Source organism: Neoarius graeffei, chromosome 12 (genome assembly GCF_027579695.1).
Source record: "Neoarius graeffei isolate fNeoGra1 chromosome 12, fNeoGra1.pri, whole genome shotgun sequence".
In the NCBI taxonomy this organism is placed as follows: domain Eukaryota; kingdom Metazoa; phylum Chordata; class Actinopteri; order Siluriformes; family Ariidae; genus Neoarius; species Neoarius graeffei.
The window spans coordinates 68,215,111-68,233,662 of NC_083580.1; the positions used below are offsets into that span (position 1 = coordinate 68,215,111).

The window sequence follows — 18,552 nt, forward strand, 5'->3', positions numbered from 1 at the left end:
GATGCGTTTTGGCTAGAAACAAAATTCCACTATGTCAGGAATCCTTGGCTCAAGACGAACTCATCGCACCCTATGACGTCATATTCTGCCTTGATGATTTTCCGCCATTTTGAATTTTGTTAAAATCAATGAAATTCAATGGCAACGCATAGAACCGTCTGACTAGAGGTTTTTAAACTTGGCATACTGATTCTAGGCTGCCTCAAGGATCTTGTCACCAAATTTCAACTCAGCACCTCAAAAACTCTAGCGCCACCAACAGGTCAAAGTCGCAGGTACATTTCTGCTTGTTACTTTTGAAACATTCGTCTGATCATCAAAATCTTAGTATCTCTAGAATGCTTGGGTCACAAGGAATCCAACGCGCCCTGTCTCGTCATATTCTACCCAGTAGATTTTCCGGCATTTTGAATTATGTGAAAATCAATTAAAATGCTTCTCCTCCCTCAGTTTTTGACCAATTTCTCCCAAACTTGGTAGATAGCAACTCTGGAGGAGCCTACACAAGGATCTTACACGGATTTTTGAATTTCATAAACGTTTGGCCGTGGCAACCAATCAAATTTGGCTGAGCATATGCGAACCAGGAAGTGTGCTCATATCTCGGCCGCCCTTTGGCGTATCTAAATGAAACTTGGTGGCATTGTGCAAGACCTCTCCAAAAAGGGCCCCAACAAATTTGGAACACATTGGCGGCAAGGGGGCGCTATAACAAGGAAAAATGTCTTTTTGCTCATATCTCATGATGCGTTTTGGGTAGAAACAAAATTCCACTATCGCTGGAATCCTTGGGTCAAGCCGAATCCATCACAACCTATGAGGTCATATTCAGACTTGAGGATTTTCCGCCATTTTGAATTTCGTGAAAATCAATTAAAATGCTTCTCCTACCTCAATTTTTGACCAATTTCTCCCAAACTTGGTACATCGCAACTTTGCACTAGGCTGCACAAGGGCATTACATGGCGCAAATGCCTTCTACTGGCCTGACATCTCGTCTCATATTCTGCTTGGCCCCCACATTGCTGCTTGCAGCTATATTTATTATTATTATTATTATTATTTAATAGCATTTCTAACACACAGCTGGGCCAAATTCCCAATGGCACCATATTCACGATAGTTTCTCACTGCTTCAAGTATAACATATTGATACTGTTATAGATAGATAGATAGATAGATAGATAGATAGATAGATAGATAGATAGATAGATAGATAGATAGACTTTATTTATCCCAAGCTGGGGCGGCATGGTGGTGTAGTGGTTAGTACTGTCACAGCAAGAAGGTCCGGGTTCGAGCCCCGTGGCCGGCGAGGGCCTTTCTGTGCGGAGTTTGCATGTTCTCCCCGTGTCCGCGTGGGTTTCCTCCGGGTGCTCCGGTTTCCCCCACAGTCCAAAGACATGCAGGTTAGGTTAACTGGTGACTCTAAATTGACCGTAGGTGTGAATGTGAGTGTGAATGGTTGTCTGTGTCTATGTGTCAGCCCTGTGATGACCTGGCGACTTGTCCAGGGTGTACCCCGCCTTTCGCCCGTAGTCAGCTGGGATAGGCTCCAGCTTGCCTGCAGCCCTGTAGGACAGGATAAGCGGCTACAGATGATGAATGGATGGATGGTGCAAAGTGACTAATGACAGTAAACAAATGAACTCTGGTGGTGCAAAAGTTCCAGGAGGACCGAAGTCATAAACAGGACTGTACAGCAGAGAGGTCACATAATGCTCTGTATATCAGTACTTGTTGGAATGTAATTGTGGTATGTTCAGTGGGTGGGTGGAGCACAGAAGTACGGCAGGCCAGAACTGAGTTTCACAAAACTCTTTATTTGCAGCTTTTCAGCCTTTTTAACAAACTCCCAGTCACACAGACACGCACACACTCATCAGTCATCTGGTTGGGGAGTGAGACTCTTCTCTCCTCTCCCCCTCCCTTTATACTCCATCCCTGCAACAAACACACGCACACACACACACACACACACACACACAAATTAACATCAGGTGTAATAAACTAGCCACTTACCTTCCCCGACCCCGCCCTCCATTCACAGACTGCTGCTTGGCCACGCCCCCGCTGCCACAGTAATGTACCTGTATGACATTTAGGACATATTTTTAAAATCTAATAATATATTTTATTGATTTTATGTTCTAATTAAAGTTCTGGTGAAAATTGAGCATGATATAAATTAGACGTTTATTCAAAACCGCTTTTCTGCATCAATTTAGCCATAAAAATTTACAAAAATGTGGTGTATATTTTCTGTCGGCAACTAAACGTTGGTCATAGGATCATAATGTAAATATTATAAAACATTTGATGATGAAATCTATTTGACAAATGAAAATCATTAGTATCATAAAAAAGTACACTATATGGCAAAAAGTTTGTCATATTCTGAATATAAGATCCCATTCCAGTCCCCCTTTTTGCTGTTTTAATAACCTCCACTCTTCTTTCTATTAGATTTTAGGGTGTGGCTGTGGGGATTTAACCAAGAGTGTTTGTGATGCCATACACTGATGTTGAGTGAGGAGGCCTGGGCTACAATCAGAGTTCAAATTTATCTCAAACGTGTTCAGTGGGGTTGAGATCAGGGCTCTGTGCACAACACTCGAGTTCTTCCACACCAACCTTGGCCAACCATGTCTTCATGGAGCTCACTTTTTGTTTACGGGGACATTGTTACACTGGAACAGGTTTGGGTCTCTTTGTTCCAGTGGAGGGAAATAGTAATGCTACATCATGCAAATATATCCTATACAACTGTGTGCTTCCGACTTTGTAGCAGTTTGAGCTAAGAACCACATATGGACGTGATGGTCAGGTGTCCACAAACTTTTGCCCATATACAGTAGTATCTTATATGAAAGTGTTTAAATGTGGAAAGTGGGTACACTGAAAAGAAAAAAAAAGAATAAAGATGCATTAAGAGTTTCAGAATCATGCCTTAACACCCTGAACTGTAAGGCACTTTGAGACTCACAGCCGTATGATGTGATGTGAGAAAATGCTGAGATTCTCAATATGAGCAGGTGTTGGTAACACAAAGGAGTTCATCCCTGGGGCTTCCAGGTAAGATGGTGTTCATTGCAATAAGACAGTGAATTTTACATTCAAAGAGAATTTAAAAAGCAAAAGGAGCCAAAAAAAATCAGTATCAGTCACATCAGGCAGGTCCAGCTGGTGAGAGGAAACACAGCGTGGGCAGTTTGCCATGAACACACACTTTATCTTCTTTCTCTGTGGCTATAGCTGATGGTCGGGATGTCCCAGTCCCACTTTTTTTGTCCATTTGTGATACAATTCTAATATCAAAGCTTTATGTATCAACTACATAACAGTGTCTGTGGTGGGAAATAACTATTATAAATAACTAAGCTTTGCATCTTGTGGGAATTGAAAACGAAACCTAGACAGCACAATAAATGAAGGTCATGGCTCCATTTTGGAAACGTTTATTGGGTTGTATTTGAGAAAGCTAATCAGATTGTAATCTTAAAGTGATCTTATAAAAATATATATATATATGGGCGGCACGGTGGTGTAGTGGTTAGCGCTGTCGCCTCACAGCAAGAAGGTCCGGGTTTGAGCCCCGTGGCCGGCGAGGGCCTTTCTGTGTGGAGTTTGCATGTTCTCCCCGTGTCCGCGTGGGTTTCCTCCGGGTGCTCCGGTTTCCCCCACAGTCCAAAGACATGCAGGTTAGGTTAACTGGTGACTCTAAATTGACCGTAGGTGTGAATGTGAGTGTGAATGGTTGTCTGTGTCTATGTGTCAGCCCTGTGATGACCTGGCGACTTGTCCAGGGTGTACCCCGCCTTTCGCCCGTAGTCAGCTGGGATAGGCTCCAGCTTGCCTGTGGCCCTGTAGAACAGGATAAAGCGGCTAGAGATAATGAGATTTTATATATATATATATATATATATATATATATATATATATATTTTTTTTTTTTTTAACATAAGATACTGATCACATGTAGGATTATGTTTTTCTGAAGCTGTCAGTCTCTTGGTATTTTATACACACAACAATGTATAGAATTATCCTGCTTTTCTGTTCACCATGGTTAAAAAGAGTGGTTATTAGTTCATCTGGCCAACAGGCGATGAGCTTATACCATCATGCGTTGTCTGTTCTTCGTTGTCTGGCATCATTTCAGGAAAATCGCTTCTTCTCTCTCAATTCTTCACTGATTTTTATTCTTTTTGGCAGGAAGGTAGGTCTGCCTGGGCTGCATATGGCTTCTACCCAAATTTTCATAATTGCAATTAATAATGAAGATATAGAGTAATTAAGCTCTAATGAGCAGTTTCCACACAAATCGCTTCTTCTCCCTCAATTCTTCACCGATTTTGATTCTTTCTGGCATGAAGGTAGAGGTACCGAGGGTGCATGTAACTTCTACCCAGATTTGCATACCGTAAGTACAATTATTAATGAAGTTATAGATTAATTAAGCCTTAATGAGCAGTTCAACAAAAATCGCTTCTTCTCAGTCAATTCCTCGCCGTTTTGGATTCTTTCTGTCAAATAGGTTGGTATTCCTAGGGTGGCTATAGCTTCTAGATATACAGTGGCATTTGAAAGTTTGTGAACCCTTTAGAATTTTCTATATTTCTGCATAAATGTGACCTAAAACATCATCGGATTTTCACACAAGTCCTAAAAATAGATAAAGAGAACCCAGTTAAACAAATGAGACAAAAATATTATACTTGGTCATTTATTTATTGAGGAAAATGATCCAATATTACATATCTGTGAGTGGCAAAAGTATGTGAACCTCTAGGATTAGCAGTTAATTTGAAGGTGAAATTAGAGTCAGGTGTTTTCAATCAATGGGATGGCAATCAGGTGTGAGTGGGCACCCTGTTTTATTTAAAGAACAGGGATCTATCAAAGTCTGATCTTCACAACGCATGTTTGTGGAAGTGTATCATGGCATGAACAAAGGAGATTTCTGAGGACCTCAGAAAAAGTGTTGTTGATGCTCATCAGGCTGGAAAAGGTTACAAAACCATCTCTAAAGAGTTTGGACTCCACCAATCCACAGTCAGACAGATTGTGTACAAATGGAGGAAATTCAAGACCATTGTTACCCTCTCCAGGAGTGGTCGAGCAACAAAGATCATTCCAAGAGCAAGGCGTGTAATAGTCAGCGAGGTCACAAAGGACCCCAGGGTAACTTCTAAGCAACTGAAGGCCTCTCTCACATTGGCTAATGTTAATGTTCACGAGTCCACCATCAGGAGAACACTGAACAACAATGGTGTGCATGGCAGTGTTGCAAGGAGAAAGCTACTGCTCTCCATAAAGAACATTGCTGCTCATCTGCAGTGCTAAAGATCATGTGGACAAGCCAGAAGGCTATTGGAAAAATGTTTTGTGGACGGATGAGACCAAAATAGAACTATTTGGTTTAAATGAAAAGCATTATGTTTGGAGAAAGGAAAATACTGCATTCCAGCATAAGAACCTTGTCCCATTTGTGAAACATGGTGGTGGTAGTATCATGGTTTGGGCCTGTTTTGCTGCATCTGGGCCAGGACGGATTGCCGTCATTGATGGAACAATGAATTCTGAATTATACCAGCGAATTCTAAAGGAAAATGTCAGGACATCTGTCCATGAACTGAATCTCAGGAGAAGGTGGGTCATGCAGCAAGACAACGACCCTAAGCACACAAGTCGTTCTACCAAAGAATGTTTAAAGAAGAATAAAGTTAATGTTTTGGAATGGCCAAGTCAAAGTCCTGACCTTAATCCAATCGAAATGTTGTGGAAGGACCTGAAGCAAGCAGTTCATGTGAGGAAACCCACCAATATCCCAGAGCTGAAGCTGTTCTGTACGGAGGAATGGGCTAAAATTCCTCCAAGCCGGTGTGCAGGACTGATCAACAGTTACCGCAAATGTTTAGTTGCAGTTATTGCTGCACAAGGGGGTCACACCAGATACTGAAAGCAAAGGTTCGCATACTTTTGCCACTCACAGATATGTAATATTGGATGATTTTCCTCAATAAATAAATGACCAAGTATAATATTTTTGTCTCATTTGTTTAACTGGGTTCTCTTTATCTACTTTTAGGACTTGTGTGAAAATCTGATGATGTTTTAGGTCATATTTATGCAGAAATATAGAAAATTCTAAAGGGTTCACAAACTTTCAAGCACCACTGTAGCTTGTATATAGTGTATATAGCTTGCAACATTTATTGTGCAAGGTGGCCCACTTTAGATCGTTCCTTCTGGATTAGACGGGGCCGGAGTGAGCGACGCCGTCACTGACGGTCTTGTTTAAATTACTGTGCCGTTCCTGTTAGCTTGCACCAGTCTGGCCATTCTTTTCTGACCTCTGTCATCAACAAGGTGTTTCCATTTGCAGAATTGCCCCTCACTGCATGGGTTGTTGTTGTTGGTTTACACCCCACTCTGTGTAAACTCTAGACATGGTTGTGTGTGTAAATCCCAGGACATCTGCAGTTTCTGAAATACTCAAACTCAAACCAGCCCGTCAAATCTGGCACTAACAACCATGCCACAGTTACACATGTCCCCCCTTTTTTTTTTTTTTTTTAACACATGTTTGATGTGGGGCGGCACGGTGGTGTAGTGGTTAGCGCTGTCGCCTCACAGCAAGAAGGTCCTGGGTTCGAGCCCTGGGGCCGGCGAGGGCCTTTCTGTGTGGAGTTTGCATGTTCTCCCCGTGTCCGCGTGGGTTTCCTCCGGGTGCTCCGGTTTCCCCCACAGTCCAAAGACATGCAGGTTAGGTTAACTGGTGACTCTAAATTGACCGTAGGTGTGAATGGGAGTGTGAATGGTTGTCTGTGTCTATGTGTCAGCCCTGTGATGACCTGGCGACTTGTCCAGGGCGTACCCCGCCTTTCGCCCGTAGTCAGCTGGGATAGGCTCCAGCTTGCCTGCGACCCTGTAGAAGGATAAAGCGGCTAGAGATAATGAGATGAGATGAGATGAGATGTTTGATGTGAACATTATCTGAAGCGCTTGATCTGCTTGGTTCAATTTACCTTTCATTGTACATATGCAATTAAGATCCTGAAGCTTGTTGCCTGAAAAATATACAAAAGGTATTACGTAATTTAGCAGATGCTCTTACCGGTATCTAGAGCGAAATACAACATACCCAGAGCAGCCTGGGGAGTAGTTGGGGGTTAGGTGCCTTGCTCAAGGGCACTCCAGCTGTTTCAGGTAATTGAACCAGCTACCTTTTGATCCCAAAGCTGCTTGCTTCTCTAACCGTTAGCCCATGGCTTCCCTCATGGCCAGGCTGTGAGCCATGACTATGAGCCACGAACCAGATATCAGTCAGTCTATGAGCCATGGGTAGAATATACACTTGGACAGAGAGAGTTCTGCTTTATAAAAGTGTCTGCTGTTAAAAAGTGCTATGCAAATTCATTGAATTATCTATATTCCTGGATTTTCATTGATGTTTTGCAGGTACATCCATTATGTCTTTGACCTGGGCAACGGGCCATCGCTCATGAAGGGCAACTCCGACAAACCGCTCAATGACAACCAGTGGCACAATGTGGTGGTGTCTCGAGATGACAGCAACGTGCACACACTTAAGATCGACTCCCGCACCGTCACCCAGCACTCCAACGGAGCCCGCAATCTGGACCTCAAAGGTAGTGCTATACCTTTTAAACCCCATCCTCTCATATACTCCCATCTTTACACTCGGCTGTTTCTAAACTAAATTAATGAATGGACAGGAGTTTAAAAAATGCCACATGGTCTTCTCTGGGCCTTGGGAAAATCCTTCTGACCTTTTCAGGACGTTTCTGGAAATGCTCTGAAAATCCTGTCATACAATTCCAGCTAGCCATTTTTCTTGTATTTAATTTTGAATCCATGAAAACTGTAATCAGCAATTGTTCCTTGGAGCTATTTGTAAAACTGTCAGCTCACCAGGTACATCCCTTTTAGAATTTAAAAAAATATATCTATATCTGGCGGCACGGTGGTGCAGTGGTTAGCGCTGTCGCCTCACAGCAAGAAGGTCCGGGTTCGAGCCCCGTGGCCGGCGAGGGCCTTTCTGTGTGGAGTTTGCATGTTCTCCCCGTGTCCGCGTGGGTTTCCTCCGGGTGCTCCGGTTTCCCCCACAGTCCAAAGACATGCAGGTTAGGTTAACTGGTGACTCTAAATTGACCGTAGGTGTGAATGTGAGTGTGAATGGTTGTCTGTGTCTATGTGTCAGCCCTGTGATGACCTGGCGACTTGTCCAGGGTGTACCCCGCCTTTCGCCCGTAGTCAGCTGGGATAGGCTCCAGCTTGCCTGCGACCCTGTAGAACAGGATAAAGCGGCTAGAGATAATGAGATGAGATGAGATATCTATATCTCACACAATGGGTGGCACGGTGGTGTAGTGGTTAGCGCTGTCGCCTCACAGCAAGAAGGTCCGGGTTCGAGCCCCGTGGCCGGCGAGGGCCTTTCTGTGCGGAGTTTGCATGTTCTCCCCGTGTCCGCGTGGGTTTCCTCCGGGTGCTCCGGTTTCCCCCACAGTCCAAAGACATGCAGGTTAGGTTAACTGGTGACTCTAAATTGACCGTAGGTGTGAATGTGAGTGTGAATGGTTGTCTGTGTCTAAGTGTCAGCCCTGTGATGACCTGGCGACTTGTCCAGGGTGCACCCCGCCTCTCGCCCGTAGTCAGCTGGGATAGGCTCCAGCTTGCCTGCGACCCTGTAGAACAGGATAAAGCGGCTAGAGATAATGAGATGAGATGAGATCTCGCACAATGTACATTTACCTCTGCCTCTAGTACCGCTCATTTTTCTGCTCATAGTGAGAAGAACAAAAGCAGTGCCTTCAGGAAAAGAGTCAATTTGGGCTTATGATTTCACATTTGCGAACTAGCAAACCTGATTCAATCTTGTGTAGTTATTGCCCGAGTCTCTCGAGTAATGATTCTGCAGTGAACTAAATTCAGCTTCAATCTGCATCTTATAACTGTGACGTCTCCACTTTCAAACAAATAAGGCACAGCTAATTTATTCTTGTAGGTATATATTTATCCATGTTTATCCTCGTTTTCCACCATTTAAATGAAGATTGAAAGATGTATTTTGAAAAAAAAACCCCTCCTGATTTCAGTTGTTGAAATCTGAAATAAATGCAAAAGTTAATAAACAAGACGATACAGACTCTTTGGACAGAGAAGATTGATTCTCTCCATAAAGGACTATGTGATAAATGATAAATAACTATTCTTATATTCAGTGTAAATATTGACTTTGTCTCAACAAATATTGTTTCACTGCCTGTTCATTTGGTCTAACAGATTACAGTGGTGATAATTTATATCTCTTCTTATGCAAGTAATCAATATTAATGGGCAGAAAGAATCACAGACGGATTCATCTGTCGTATTTTTCTGCATTGATATTCGCCAAAGAAGTTAATGAAAGTCTATTGCAGCATCAGTTCATCTCAAAAGCATCCTCCTTCCGACATCATATTACAATAATATGATTTCTTTTAATGGTTTTGCATTCAGTTTACTTTTTTACTGATTCAACGAAATCCTATAGGATTAGCTTTGCAGGGAAGAAAATATAGAGTCGACGCTCAAAATTTTAATTTTCCATTGACTTTGACATTGGTGGTTGTCAGTCATCCGTGTCATTTTGATTGTCATATCTTATAAAGTACCTTACCTTTTAAATGACTATGTCTTCAAGATTATACAACGCATTCATTTTGCTAAGATAAGCAGTGCTGATGTGTTCACATTATACATGGTGGATAAAATGCATTAACTGAGGTCATGCATTTTTAAACACGGCGTTTTTTTTTCATTTGACACAATATCAAATCATCACTTTAAGGAAAAAAAAAAAATATATATATATGCATGGGCAGCACAATGGTGCAGCGGGTGGCATCACCAGTCTGATTGTAAGCTCACAGGGTTCCCCCTGGTTTCTGAAAAATATTCTCCACTTTTTTCCTTGAAAAATCAAGTCAAAGAAGTATTCTTCACGTTTTCTTATTTTGTTCTTCACTTAGTGTGTATTTTTTTTCTTAGTTACTGATTTATCAAAGTAGACTTAATACAGGTTTATACCCAGAGGTGGACAAAGTACCCAACTTCATTACTTAAGTCAAAATACAGATCCCACTGGTCAAATGTTACTCCGATACAAGTGAAAGTTGTCCAGTCAACTTTTTATTTCAGTTAAAGTACTGAAGTACTTGCTTTTAAAAATGCTTAAGTATTAAAAGTACGTTTTCTGTCAACACGTTGTTGTATTATTGCCACAACGCTTACAAAACCTAATGCCTCTGAAGCAAGTGACTGGAGTTACTGACTAACTTGTAGAACCTGTAGAATAAACACCTGGTAGAATGTCTCATCTCATCTCATTATCTCTAGCCGCTTTATCCTGTTCTACAGGGTCGCAGGCAAGCTGGAGCCTATCCCAGCTGACTACGGGCGAGAGGCGGGGTACACCCTGGACAAGTCGCCAGGTCATCACAGGGCTCCTGGTAGAATGTTACAAAATGAAACACAACTGAACTGAAAAAGAGCCATTATCATTTCAATTTTTTTTTTTTTTATTGTAACACTCCTCCCCACCCCCACAAACCAGCATGGTAGTGTTCTGACCCAGCTCTGGCAGTGTGCACACATACGGTATACACTACCGTTCAAAAGTTTGGGGTCACTTTGAAATGTCCTTATTTTTGAAAGAAAAGCACTGTTCTTTTCAATGAAGATCACTTTAAACTAATCAGAAATCCACTCTATACATTGCTAATGTGGTAAATGACTATTCTAGCTGCAAATGTGTGGTTTTTGGTGCAATATCTCCATAGGTGTATAGAGGCCCATTTCCAGCAACTCTCACTCCAGTGTTCTAATGGTACAATGTGTTTGCTCATTGCCTCAGAAGGCTAATGGATGATTAGAAAACCCTTGTACAATCATGTTAGCACAGCTGAAAACAGTTGAGCTCTTTAAAGAAGCTATAAAACTGACCTTCCTTTGAGCAGATTGAGTTTCTGGAGCATCACATTTGTGGGGTCGATTAAATGCTCAAAATGGCCAGAAAAATGTCTTGACTATATTTTCTATTCATTTTACAACTTATGGTGGTAAATAAAAGTGTGACTTTTCATGGAAAACACAAAATTGTCTGGGTGACCCCAAACTTTTGAACGGTAGTGTATGTTAATCAGGAAGACAGTGGAATAGCTGTAAATGCAGCTTGCTCAGAAAATAAAAGTGACAATCCAACCTGCTTAAAACCCAGGTCCACACCTCGAGCTTAATAACTGCCCAACAGCAACACTGCTTTAAGCAAAAAAAAATAAAAATAAATAAAAATGCAAGACCATCATCTGACATCAAAACAAAAAATTCCAACAATTTGTTGTGACTGACTAGTACAATACTGTCCATCTCACTGTCCATATCTAAATTAGCGTTTTTATCCAAAATTCTGGAAAAGGTTGTAGCCAACCAACTCACAGCCTTACTAGACAGTCACAGTCTTTATGATAAATTTCAATCTGGTTTTCGGAAACGTCATTCAACTGAAACTGCCCTTTTAAAGGGTCACGAATGACATTCAAATGGCTGCAGATGCAGGTGAATGCTCTGTACTTGTGCTCCTTGACCTTAGCTCTGCTTTTGACACTGTAGACCATCACATTCTGATTAAGAGGCTACGTGACTGGGTAGGCATCTCAGGGATTGCATTAGACTGGTTTACCTCTTATCTTACTGGTAGGAGTTTTAATGTTTCCATAGGGGACTTTCTTTCCTCTTCCTCTCCACTCTCTTGTGGTGTCCCACAGGGGTCAGTTCTGAACCCACTCCCATTTACACTGTACATGTTACGGCTGGGTCATATTATAAATAGTTTTAATATCACTTATCATACGTATGCAGATGATTTACAACTTCATTTTAATTTTAAACCCAAGGAGGCGTCAAGGCTCTCTAGGCTCCTAGGCTGCCTAGATGCCATCAAGAAGTGGTGGCAGGAAATTTTTTGCAGCTGAACCCTGGTAAAACTGGTTCATATTTGCTCCTGATAACATTACACCTGAGATTATACAGAATATTGGGCCTTATTCACCTTTTGTTCGGTCCAGTCTGAGAAATCTAGGGGTGACTTTTGATAAGTCCTTGTCTTTCGAAACACATATCAAACAGTTAACCAAATCATGTTTTTTTTTTTTTTTCATCTGCGTAACATTAGTAAACTGAGATCTATGGTGTCTTACACAGAATTAGAGATGCTTCTTCATGCTTTCATTTCTTCCCGCATTGATTATTGTAGCGCTCTTTTCTCTTCCCTTAACAAATCTGTCCTCTCTCGCTTACAGTCCATTCAAAATGCTGCTGCTAGGCTACTTACTAAGTCAAGCAGATACTCCCATATTACTCCCATTCTCAGCTCTTTTCACTGGCTTCCTGTACAGTACAGGATTCAGTTTAAAATTCTTACCATCACTTATAGAACACTACATGGCCAGGCCCCTGCCTATTTAGCAGACTTAATTCACCCCCATATACTGGCACGCTCTCTCAGGTCTGACAATCAAAACCTTTTGTCTGTCCCACATACTCGTCTAAAAACCCGTAGGGACCGTGCGTTTGAGACAGTTGCTCCTAAATTGTGGAATGCCCTACCTATTCATCTTAGGTTTGCTGTCTCTGTAGACTGTTTTAAAAGGCAGCTAAAGACACACTTTTTTAAACTAGCTTTTGGTTAACAGTGTATACCTATTGCTTCATTATCTGTGACTATGTCGCATTGTGTTATTGTGTTACTGTGTTTTAGCCTTTTAATTTTTCTGTTACTGTGAAGCACTTTGTGACTGTTTTGTCTGGGAAAAGTGCTATATAAATAAATTTTACTTTACTTACTTTATTCACAGGTCTCGTGTGTGTGCATGCGTAATTGTATGCATTCATGCACATGTGAATCTACCTGTTAATCCATGAATCCATGGTGGTTTAACATTAAGCTAGCTAGTCAGCGAAGCTTCACCTGACATGCTAGCGAAGTCTTTTCAAACTCAAAATCATACTGGGTAGCTAACCTGACTAGAAAAGAAAGATTTCTACATTTTGTTTATTGTGCTAAAACATGTTTCTGAAAGGATTTCAGATAAGTTAACGTTATTCGTGTTAGCGTAACTCCGTTTTTACATGCTAACTAAGTGTCCAAGTTAACTAGCTGTGTGTTATCGTTAGCCGTGGACAAGGCGATGGCAACTTGGCGGGCAAATCCATAGAAAGTCATTTGACTAACCAGAATGCATAGCTATTGCAACGTTATCGCTAGCTCTAAAAGCACAAACAATTTAATTGCAAGCTTTCTCTTGGAATAAAACGTTTACATACCTCAATATGCTTCTGCAGGTTGGACGGCAAGTTTTGTAGGCTGTGATGTGCTCTGGTTTAGGCAAACGGAACAAACATTTAAAACGAAACGACTCTTTATTCCTTTAAGAAAACTGAAACATGGATTCTAGGTATAGCCATGGGTATGTGTGTGTGTTCCCCAGAAGAACCGCCTCCTTCCATTCTGCCATCAACTGATCGTGTTAAATAATGCTGCGGAGAAATCACTGAACTTGATTTTATCCAGTCTATGGACGTGACCCGAGTGATTACTGATAGGCTGCCTCAGTGTCACCTGTGAAAAAACCATCACGTTTTAGAAAAGAAAAGAAAAAAAACCATCCACTTTCAAAGCTACTTCATAGTAACGAGTAACGAGAACCTTGACAGAAATGTAGTGGAGTGAAAAGTATGATATTTGTCTTTCAAATGTAGTCAAGTTAAAGTCATAAGTTGCCAAAAAAAAAGAATACTCAAGTAAAGTACATCCATCCATTATCTGCAACCGCTTATCCTGTTCTACAGGGTCGCAGGCAAGCTGGAGCCTATCCCAGCTGACTACGGGCGAAAGGCGGGGTACACCCTGGACAAGTCACCAGGTCATCGCAGGGCTGACACATAGAGACAAACAACCATTCACACTCACAGTCAATTTAGAGTCACCAATTAGCCTAACCTGCATGTCTTTGGACTGTGGGGGAAACCGGAGCACCCGGAGGAAACCCACGCGGACACGGGGAGAACATGCAAACTCCACACAGAAAGGCCTTCGCCGGCCACTGAGCTCAAACCCAAAACCTTCTTACTGTGAGGTGATGATGCTAACCACTACACCACCGCGCCACCCCACCCTGTGCACCATCAAGCTAAAATAAACCTCTTTAGCTTGAGCTTACTTCAGGTTATTTTAGCATGGAATCATTCAAAAGAGGTATCAGGACTCCCTTTCCCTTTTACTTCAACACAAAACTTGATTTACAATTGAACAGAGTTGAGAAGAGTCTTGGAACAACCAACACTGATGGAATTCGATTTTCCTGTTGATTTACAAACCGAACACAGAATGGCACCACATTTTTCATCATACGTTCACCACGGGAACTCGACACACCAGGCCCCTGAAACGTAGCTCCCTTCAGTCGCTTGCCGGCTGACAGCACTTTCACCTTGGCATTTTTTTTTTTTAACCGACACTGTCCGATGTGCTCAGGGACGCTCGGGGCTGAGAGTGTGCCTCCCCCGTGGCTGTTTCAGCCCTTAAATCATCTTCAGTGCATGAAGAAGCCCCACCCAAAAAACTTCGTCAGTTGAGAGTGCACCATTGTTCGGTTCACACAGACATAATGACACCACCACACCAGGCCGATTAAGACGCACTGCGATTGGTCAAAAGCTTGGCGCTCATTTGGTCATTATGTGTAATCTGTCTTTATTGGTCACAAGCATGTGCTCATTTTTTACACTCTGGCTTCCCGCCGTCTCTTCACTAGGGTTGGATTTTGGCAAACGGAGGGATTTTGAGGAGGAATTTCTACAGAAGATGACTTATGATAACGATGCCAAATACATTCATCACTGTGACGACTGCTAGTAATTTTCTCTTCGTCGCTGATGGATTATGTTCATCAATGATGAGTGCCAGCAGGAACCCTGAGCTCAGGATACGGTCACATCCATGGTGTATTCCCACCTCATTCCCTCTATTCCCAGGATCGGCTCCAGAGCATAAATATGCATCATTGACGATGAATAAACTCTGTTGGAGTTTTCAAAGCATTTTCTGCACAATTAACTACAAATATAAATGAAATAATTGAAACTTGTTCACTTGTGTTTATTAACCATAATCATGCTTTTCTTCATTTCTTTGGTTTTCTCCAGCTTTATGGTTATGTCAAAGAGAGTGATAATTCTTCAGGATTAGAAGCTGCTTTGATAAAACAACTGTTTGTGTAGCAAAGAAAAAAAAATCAAGTCAATTTCCTCCTCAGTCCTCACATGTAATAAAGTCTAAATCAAATAAGGCTGCAAAGCGACATTTCCTGCTGTCAGTACAACAAGCTCCAAGGGCCCTTTTATTTCCTTTGTTTAGAACAAGTCCTTTAAACATCAGAAGAATAGTCTCACAGTATGTGTCAGTTGTAATTGCTCAAGCAATTATGCAGCATAGAATCAGGGAGGTTGCGGAAATCCTCCAGCTCTGGGCCGTTTCCGTGATGTGAAAAATGAGCATCCTCGAATGGGACGAATTGGCTGGCAGTGATGCATGAATTCTGGATTCATCACTAGAAAGTAATGGTTGACCTGCTCCATTTGTTGGCATGATAATCCAGTCAGAATGCTTTTGCCAAGCTTCTTGCTGAGGTATTTTCTAATTGAGCTATTTTCCTGAAGAATTGGCTGCTTTCGTGATGCTCACAGCTGTTTAAGATTAATTTGTTTCATTGATGTGAAAGTTACTGGAATCATTTTTCTCTCCATTAATCTGAGTGAGTCAGCATATGCCAGCATGAAGTTGCAGAGTTACGTACGGGGATGTTGGCTGCATCCAAACCCGATGGTAGGCTGGAAAATCCGCATCATGTTTGGCATAGAGGCTGAGCCAGAATGCTTACAGGACCACACTCATCTGCCATATTAATACTGGTGCTAATTGTCTAAATAAAGATAATGCTCTGTTGGATTCAGGTCTGGTGAGTGGGGAGGCCTGTGAAGTTCAGTGTCAAGTTACTGGACCCAGTTTGAGATGACTTGTGCTTTGTGACACAGAGCATTATCATGCCATAAAGTGATGCACATGGTCAGTAACAATGCTCAGTTTGGCTGTACAATTCAAACAATGATCGATTGGTGTTAAGGGGTCCGATGCGTGCCCAGAAAACATTAAAACACCACCAACAGCCAGAACCGTTGACACAAGGCAGATTGGGTCGATGGATTTGTGCCAAATTCTGACCCGACCATCTGCCTGTGACTTTTAGAGCATTAGATTCCTGTTTTTGGTTAATTTGGAGGAAACTCACAAAGAACCAAGGATAATGTAAAACCAAACCACACACAGACATTACCTGCTTATGGTTATTAGCTCATCCGGCTGACAGGCGATGAGTTTATGCCATCATGTGTTATCCATCGTCCGTCCGGCGGCGGCCACATTTCATGAAAATCGCTTCTTCTCTCTCAGTTCTTCACTGATTTTTATTCTTTTTGGCAGGAAGGTAGGTCTGCCTGGGCTGCATATTGCTTCTACCCAAATTTGCATAATTGCAATTAATAATGAAGGTATGGAGTAATTAAGCCCTAACAAACAGTTTCCGCACAAATCGCTTCTTCTCCCTCAGTTCTTCACCAATTTTGATTCTTTCTGGCATGAAGGTAGGGGGACCTAGGGTGCATATAACTTCTACCCAGATTTGCTTAATTACATTTCTTAATGAACTTATGGACTAATTAAGCCTTACTGAGCACTTCAACAAAAATCGCTTCTTCTCGGTCAATTCCTTGCCGTTTTGGATTCTTTCTGCCAAATAGGCCGGTATTCCTAGGGTGGATAAAGCTTCCATATATAGCTTGTATATAGCTTGCAACATTTATTATGCAAGGCGTTTAGATCACTTTAGATCGTTCCTTCTGAACTCGGCGGGGCCGGAGTGAGCTACGGCATCATTGCCGGTCTCACTTATTTATTTATTTCCTTTTTATGGTAAAGATTCAACCAACAAACCTCTTATTCCAGAATCCTCCAGAAGCTCTATTTTTTGAAACACATAAGCTATGAACATGAGAACATTTACATGTATATATCTACCCTTAGCATATGTCCATGTTAAACACATAAAATTTGAGTTGTGTTGGATTGGTTGTGTAAATGGAGGACAAACATTGTTGGTGTTTGAAGTAGTAGTAGTAGTAGTAGTAGGAGTATGAGATGGTAACAGGTGTAGCAGGGTTGTGATAATGTAGTCAGGTCTAGTGGTCATGGAACACAGCAAATTTCCCTGCCTTCCTTACCTAGTCTTAACGAGCACAGATATAACTTTGTCGCACCCCATCGCATGTCTCCAGACGCATGAATGCGGATGTCATTTTTACAGTTCCAGTGCCACTTCTTCATCTGAAAGCAATTGATTTTCCTTCCACCCTGCAACAAAAAGGGCCTACCGGTACGTGCTTCACCATTCCATTCATCCGTCGGATGAGTATCGGGTGTATAATTGGATGTGTGTGATTGAAGTCTCCCCAGTAGGCCTTCTATAACAGTAAGACATGAAGGGCTAATGGTGTGCCCGCACTGTTTCCCATGACCTGTTCGGACTGTGAATCATTCTCCTGAGGTAGCTGACAGGACATTAATGCAGGCCTGCTTCAGATCTGCACAGAGCTTTGGCTATGAAAATGAGCAAATTTGTTTATGCCATATCTTCAAATAGAAGTGTTTTACTATGCATGTACAATTGAAGATATCTTTTTTTTTGCTAAGAGAGCTTGTGTGCAGGATGTGATACAGAATGTACTGTCTTCTGTTCCTTTCTATACAAATAGAAAATGTTTTTAATGGATAAATTAAAAAAAAAAAAAACTCCCAAGTGACACAACAGAAAAACATTCACTGTATGGTCATGTGATTGTGAGTTTGAATCCCACCGATGCCACAACCATTTGTGGCTGGGAGTGAAGAGAGCCTGAATTGGCCATGCTCTCAGGGTAGGAGGGATGGTATATCCTCTTCCTGTCAAACACGGCGACAAGAGATACTTGTGGGTTCTGTGGGCTCAGGTATGAGGAAGAGGGTAGACAGCACATTCCTTTCAGTGTGATACAATGGCTTGTGAGCAGTAGTTCAAAAAGATGTGGAATTTGGCTTCACATGTCTTGGACGAATCACGTGTTAACCTTCACCCTTCCCAGTTGGTAGGCTTTGTATGATAGAGGGGAGTTAGCTAGTGGGTGCAAATTGGGGGAAGAAATCAACTTGGAAAAACTCTCGCAGTAGTAAGACTTACATGTGAAAAAACATGTCCTAACTTGATAACAGCTGGAGTGCAAACTGATTTATTAACAGGTTCTAGGGAAGATTTTTCTAGTGAGCAAAACAAACAAACATTTATAAGGAGCATATAAACAGAGCATACACTCGAGCACTTTATTTTGCGTTTTTGAAGG

General features: G+C 41.8%; 1 protein-coding gene across 1 annotated transcript in view; it reads left to right on the forward strand.

The window, feature by feature from the left end:
* nrxn2a (neurexin 2a) overlaps positions 1-18,552 on the forward strand; it is an 833,732-nt gene that overhangs the window by 348,823 nt on the left and 466,357 nt on the right. Inside the window, exon 14 of the mRNA XM_060936298.1 lies at positions 7,465-7,655. Coding sequence (XP_060792281.1) covers positions 7,465-7,655 — 191 coding nt within the window. The remainder of the gene's footprint in view (positions 1-7,464; positions 7,656-18,552) is intronic.